A 7216-nucleotide genomic window follows, 5' to 3' on the forward strand; every position below is an offset into this window, starting at 1 on the left:
TTGTGCAATAAAAATAATTCACCTTTTACCCCGTATATGAAGAACCATGCAGAGAGCCATCTTTATGTTGCATGCTTTGTAGATCCTGCGTATAATTTCAAATCTTGCCATTATGCTTAAAATAAAGGTACTTATTTTATTGTTCCAAAATGCATATCCAGCTTGCACTGAAGCGAGAAAATAGTGAAGTATGTTCCGTTAGTTTCCTGTAAGGAAGTGCAGCATCACGAGTTGAATGTCTCTTCAGCTCACTTCTGATTTCCTTGAAAGTCTTGAATAGAAGATACTTCAGGTCAGGTTATGTAACTTTTCAGTCTCAGGTTTTCTGACACGCCTATTTGCAGGTCTCAGGCTTATATGATTTTATTAAAAATTCAGTCTTTTCAGCTAAAGGGTATTTTCTAGCTGTGTAGAGGATGGGCTAACAAAATACTATGTGTGTTTTGACAAATTTGGGAAATGTTGTTGGATTGAAAGTGCCAAGTTCAGGATGTTTTTCCTAAAATGGGATACAGCAGTTGAGAGAAATTTCGTAGTTGTTTTTGGCATATTTGTCTATTGCTAAGAAGTGTATTAAAAATGATGTCTTTCAACTAATATTTTTCATATGTAGGTTCTCAGAGATATACTTAAAGAAGTACAGAGTAACATGGTGCCACGCAGTATGCTGAAGGAGTGGGCTTTACACACATTCCCCAATGCTACTGATTACTGGACTTTTCGAAAGATGTTCACTATTCAGTTAGCCCTAATTGGCTTTGCAGAATTCATCTTTCATTTGAATAGACTCAACCCTGAAATGCTGCAGATTGCCCAGGTATGCTTTAGTTTGTTCTAGGTGCATTCTGTCGTCTTTGATCAAATGGAAATTTGGACTTTTGAAATGAGTCAAAACAGTAATTCGACATACATAATTAACAGTGTATTTCAATAGGCTTTTCATTTTTTATGTGATTGCACATAGTGTAGGCAGTAATTTAAACTGCAGTCCCTGTGGACATTAACTCCTTCTGTGCTGAGAATTGAGAACTTTGTCTGTAAAATCATTCTTAGATATTGGGACTGTTCATGTAAATGACTGATAAGTCTCTCTCTTTAGTCCTCCTTCAAATATTTTGCTTTGAATGGATCTCTGTGTCAAACGGGTTAAAAAAAAAATAATACAGCTTCATTTCCTTCAAGGGGCATACCTTTTTTCAAATACTGTTCTCTCTTCAGCATTGCCATCATGTCAAACTACCACTCCTATTAATAGTGATTTTTCTGTTTTAACCCAACATTTAAAATGAGGCTTGCCACCTTAGTAGGGCAGAGGTGGTACACATTAAAGTCTTAATGCCATTTTAATACATGGAAGGCTATACTCTGTATAGCAATTCAGATTCTTTAATCCCTCTAGATAAGGGTCCAGATGCTTACCCAGAGTCAAGAATGCGTAGAGAACACTTACGCAGGGCTGGGATGCATAGAGAGCAAAGATCTGTCTGTCTGTATGACTCCTTATGGACCGTGCTACAGAAGAATCTATTCCTTACGCTTGATGTTACAATAATGTCTGTTTAGTAAGGGGTTTTGGACGTATGTTTTGAGAGAAATACATAGCTGACTTTGTGCATGCATTTAATTTTAACTTTTTGGCTCAAAAACTAGTTGATTGAAAGAGTGAAAAGCTATTGGAGTACTGTTTGTATTCTGGGTATTAACAGTAAACAAAAATCCAATTTATTTTGGTTTCATTAATGAAAATCTGTTCCTTTAATTACTTTTGTGCATCTTGCTTTTAAATCCAGGATACTGGCAAGCTAAATGTAGCTTACTTTCGCTTTGATATTAACGATGCCACTGGAGATTTGGATGCCAATCGTCCAGTTCCATTCCGGCTTACACCAAACATTTCTGAATTTCTGACCACCATTGGGGTGTCTGGTCCACTGACTGCATCTATGATTGCAGTAGCTCGCTGCTTTGCACAGCCAAACTTTAAGGTTTGTATACCTTTTGAAGTTTGTTTGCAGACATCTTATATTTGGCAATTTATATACTAAACAGCACTTGGTTAAGGTAGAAACTGGACAGTCTGTATTTGTTTTTAAATCTTGCCCTAAGGTCATCACAAAGGCCGGCCGAAATATTTGCAATTTGCCTTTTTGGAATGAATATGAGGAAGATAGGTGTAATTCCACCCTTAATTTAATTTTTTGTCCAAATGTTGAATTCAGGCTGATTGTTTCAGTGCTCTAGCCTCATAAATCCTTCCAAACTCTGGCAGTGGTAAATAGTAAAATGACAAATGCAACATCATTTAGAATCTTCATAATAATCTGTGAATAGAAATGTGTCTTGGCCCTTTGTTAGCGGAATAGAATGCTAAAGATATACTGTTACTTTGATGGATTCTAGCTCTTAGCAGGGTGTAGTTTTCTAAAGAAATTGTGTAACTTCCTTTGAAATTTTAATGCTTTCCAAAAATGAGGCATCTTGTACTTAGGAAAGCAATTTGCACCAGAAAGACATGGCACGGAACGTACTGTAGCTATGGTGTGAGCTAGTTACTTTGTAAAATATGAAAAATATCCTGAAGTGATCTTCATCTATAATACAAAAAGATGTGTTAGAGTATTTTCTTAATAATTCATCATCTTACCTTCCAAAGCCGTGTCTGTACATGTAAATGAATTTGCAGACATGGCCTGTAATTTCAACACCTAGGTGACACATGCCCAGTTAAACTTGCCTCATCGATGTGGTGCGACCCCACCTTGAGTGCTGTGTGCAGTTTTGGGCACCTCAATGTAAGACTTAAATCTATTGGAGTGTGTCCAGAGGAGGATGACCAAGATGGTGAAAGGTCTCAAGGGCAAGACTCACAAGGAGCAGCTGAGGTCATTTGCTTTGTTCAGCTTGGAGAAGAGAAAGCTGCAGGGTGCCCTCATCCCAGTCCACAGCTGAGAGGGTGGTCGGTCACTGGGACAGGCTCCCCAGTGAAGCGGTGACGGTACCAAACCTGTCAGAGTTCAAGGAGCATCTGAACACTGTTAGTCGTATGGTTTAGTTTTAGGTCCTCCTGCAAGGAGCAGGGAGTTGCACTCAGTGATCCTTATGGGTCCCTTCCAACTTGAGATATTCTGTGGTTCTGTGATTTTGTGAAGATCAGAGCACAGGTGCCCGTTTATTCTTTATGGAGCAATGGGTGCCCAGCGCACCTTAGGCATGTGTTCATTACTGCTTTAGTTTATTTATCTTTTAGACTTAAAAGGAATGCTTTTAACGTTTTCTGCATTTATCTTTTTCACAAGTGTCCATAAAATATGTGTTTGTGTATGTTGGCCTAATACTTATGTGTTATAAAATGTTTTATTTGTTATGTGCAAGCAGTGAATTTGACTCAGACTGGATATCTAACAGGTCAAGACTGTTGGAGTTGACAGATTAATGTCAGTAACTCAACTCAGTGATGAGAAAAAACAGGAAGCTGTTTGTTACAGGCATTTCTTTTTCATCCAAGGATAGAACTGGCCTATAGGTATATACATATATACATCTGTATGTATGTGGCAGTCAGCGTTCTTTCCTCATTTGGCAGAAAACAGTATTCTCAGAGAGCATAATGACTGTGCAAAAAACCCCCAGCTTTGCAAAGCACTCTTAGTCATTGCACAAGACTTCTGTGTATATATGCATGTGTGTGCGGAAGTAATAAATTTAGTGGAGTCGTAGTTTTTAATGTTAATTATTAAAAATAGAATGTACTTGACTGTATTTGTGTATGAAGATCTTAATATATGTTCTAGTTTGTGTATTTTTTCATTTCTGTAGGAGTCATTGTGTTGTATTTTCATAATGAAAGCTTTTTATGAAAATAGGCACCTTCAGAGGAAATAGTAAAGACAGTTGGAAGCCACACTTGTCTTGAAAAGACTGAGACTGCAGTGCAGGACCAAAAGTGTCAAAATGTCATTGACTAAAATCTAGTTACAGTTCTATAATCCCTGATGGTTCTTTGGATTAAATATAATAGTCTTATTTTTCTCCTTCATATAGGTTGATGGCATCCTAAAAACTGTGCTACGGGATGAAATAATTGCATGGCACAAAAAAACACAAGAGGATACTTCCTCTCCACTCTCAGCAGCTGGGCAACCTGAAAATATGGACAGCCAGCAGCTGGTTTCACTAGTTCAAAAAGCTGTTACTGCTATCATGACTCGACTTCATAATCTTGCTCAGTTTGAAGGAGGAGAAAGCAAAGTCAACACTCTCGTAGCAGCTGCAAATAGCTTGGATAATCTCTGTCGTATGGATCCTGCCTGGCACCCCTGGCTGTAACTTGAAATTTTCAATAGCTTTTTTTGCTGCTCTTTGTGGTGTGAGCCATATATTGTGTTAAGAAAATGTGAAAAAAAGCTTTCCAGAGTATGGCTTACCTGTCACACTGCATTTTGTCAGTCTTCATTTTAATTGTGTTTACAGTAATATGACAATTTTACTGTTTTTAATTAATGTCATGGGGGACATTTTCTCCTGTTTAAGAAAGGCTGTTTAGTATGCGACAACAGCTTTCACAAATAGCTTAGAATGAAGAGAGGAAACAATGTACAGAAAAATCTTATTTTATGATGAGGACTATAAGACTAGCACTGTTAGGTTTAGGGTCTGCCATTCCTAATAAGCTGCAGTATAGAAATTTTTTTATACAATAGTAATTATTAAAAAAAAAAAAGACTATTCCCAGTTACTGAATTTTACTTTGTGAAATTTTACTTAGTCACTGTCCCTTCATTATACCAAATTGAAGGCACAAATAAATACTCTTCCTTTAAGTTTGCTTCAAATTTACATGAGCAAAGTTGGTTTGTACAGATAATTTTGTACCAAATGTATAGAGGTGACTTTTTGTTAGGCACTAAGAAAATTATGATCAAATTGTACTAGCTTTTCTTGGAACACAAGCTATGTACAGTAAAAGTGTAAACCATTTAGAGTATTTGGTTTAGTTGTGGACAGTGTTTTGGGGGGGAGTTTATAAAAAAGGTGGGAAAAAGTCATCCTTTGATACATGTATTTGGCTGTAATAGATAAAAAAAGTAAAATCTTATAAAGTTCTCTCTTTTCTTAATGTTTAGAATTACAATAGCTTCTTTAGAATGAATCTGTTTCTTTGTAATTTAAGAAAAGATCAGTTTAATGTTTCACTTGTCTTTCTGTTGTGTTAGCATTTTTATAAAACTTCGGTGTTGAGAATGTTAAATTTGTACAGAGTGATTTTTTTCAAAATAAATATTTTGTAAAACTCTCTGTGGTATTCTTTTTCTTTAAAATATTTTTAATATAATACTATGGACTAAATAGAAAAGACTCAAAAGCAGGTGTAATCTGTAATAAACAAAACCAGCCTGTATGTTAAAGGGTGATGACTGTATTGATGGGGCATGGGTGTGATGTTCTCATGTATGGTGTTGAATTTTTTTACAGAATAAGTGCAAATAGGATGTATATGACAAGATTTTCTTCATTCAGTGTACAGTCTGTCTTCCTAGCCAGTCAATTCATGTGTTCACTATCTGTTCTCTGAAAGTCTTTCTTTAAACAGAATAGTCTTATTTTGTGTCTACAAGAAATACAGGTTTACAAAAATTGTTCGGAGGTCAAGATTGTATCTTCAGATGAACTCTTAGGGCATTTCTGCTATTGCCACAGAAACAACTGCTATAGCAAAGGATGGGTACGTGTCCCTCTCTACTGTTCATCTCGTATGACAGTTCTGCTAACACCGTAAGCACCACTGAATCTGGTGCAGAGAGAAGCGAGGCTGATGGACAGAAAGTGCTATGTATGTATGTATGTATATACAAGTGCATATATGCACAAACAGAGTTTGCATCCGTGACTGTAATATGAACTCAAAATTGTTTAGTTAAGTTGATGAATTTAAACCAGTTTGAAGGCTAAGTGTTAAATAAGTTTTTACTGGATGGGAGGCATCACTTTGCCATCTCAGACAGAGCTCAGGTATCAGTTATTTGCTCAGTCTTCATTACCTTTCCGGTGGGATATTTCAGTGTTGTACTGGGCATGAAGCCTTTGGTGGTCAGTACGGAATATTTTGCTACATGTTAGTTATGCATAAATGTTAACGGTATGTGCCAGTTAAACATAGTATATAGGATTATGTGTCGTTTTGCTAGGTTAATTTATGAATTTGCACCCTTTCTTTACTTTTTGTCTACTAACAAGTACATCTAGTATTAGAAATGAAGACACCTTGCACTCCAACTTAAATGCATTTTTTTTGAACTTGAGATTATAATAGGAAAAATAAAATACAATTTTGAAAATGGAAATTAAAATATTATTGACTAGTAAATGAGAAGGAAAGCTTTACCCTTTGCTCTAGTAAATGAAAAGTAAATGTGCAATAATAAATTTATGGAAATATGTCATCTTTTTAGAGAAAAAGCCTGCCAAATACATGAATGTTCCATTTTTGTTGTAAAATACAACACAATATTAAGGAACAGTGATAAATTTAGCTTATTCTGTGTAGGAGTTGTAATAATCTAATCCTAGAAGTTTTGGAATAAAAAGCAAATGGGAAATATTTGTTTGCTAACGTAAGCTGCGACTGCAGTAATGCATTATACGTTCCTCTGAAATTATTCCACACAGAGGATTTCCCATGCAAGTTTCTTTTCAATTATTTCCTAGGCGAGATGGACCAGAGCTTTTCCCAGCTGAATCACTACTGCCTTTCCCGTTAGTTGATTTGATGACATTAGCAAGAGCAAAGGGATTCTCATCAAGCAAGTCATGACTTTCCTAGTTGTCGATCTACTTTTTCCCTCGACAGACAAGGTCCAGCAGAAACAGATGGTAAGCATTCAGTCCTCAAAAGTTTAAAAAAGAATAGTAGTCAACTGATTGACCCTGAACCATAGCCACGTGATGATAGATAGGTAAGGCAGGTCAGTTCATGGACTTGAGGTGCAGATGTTTAGGTCAAGGGGATCAAGCCTTTCTACTTAACGTAGTTAAGTGGATCAAAGGATTTGCTGTGGGATTTGGCTGGGAGAAAGGGTTTATTACTTCTCACCAGATACTTTTTGTTCCAGATTATGGTTCTGTTTCCTTGTATGATGAACAAAATGTGGCCCCTTTATTCCCACACTTGGTTCGTGTTCTCCTTATATATCGAAGAGAGGGTGATAGATTGAGTCAT

The 7216-nt window shown here is 36.4% G+C and overlaps 1 protein-coding gene across 1 annotated transcript in view; it reads left to right on the forward strand.

Moving 5' to 3' along the window:
- LOC104464834 (transformation/transcription domain-associated protein) overlaps positions 1 to 4595 on the forward strand; it is a gene marked incomplete at its 5' end in the record, with an annotated part of 44989 nt that extends 40394 nt beyond the window's left edge. Inside the window, 3 exons of the mRNA XM_010077673.1 lie at positions 614 to 817; positions 1791 to 1985; positions 4042 to 4595. Coding sequence (XP_010075975.1) covers positions 614 to 817; positions 1791 to 1985; positions 4042 to 4326 — 684 coding nt within the window. The remainder of the gene's footprint in view (positions 1 to 613; positions 818 to 1790; positions 1986 to 4041) is intronic.
- Positions 4596 to 7216: the final 2621 nt, after the last annotated feature.

Source organism: Pterocles gutturalis, unplaced genomic scaffold, assembly GCF_000699245.1.
Source record: "Pterocles gutturalis isolate BGI_N339 unplaced genomic scaffold, ASM69924v1 scaffold6233, whole genome shotgun sequence".
NCBI lineage: Eukaryota > Metazoa > Chordata > Aves > Pterocliformes > Pteroclidae > Pterocles > Pterocles gutturalis.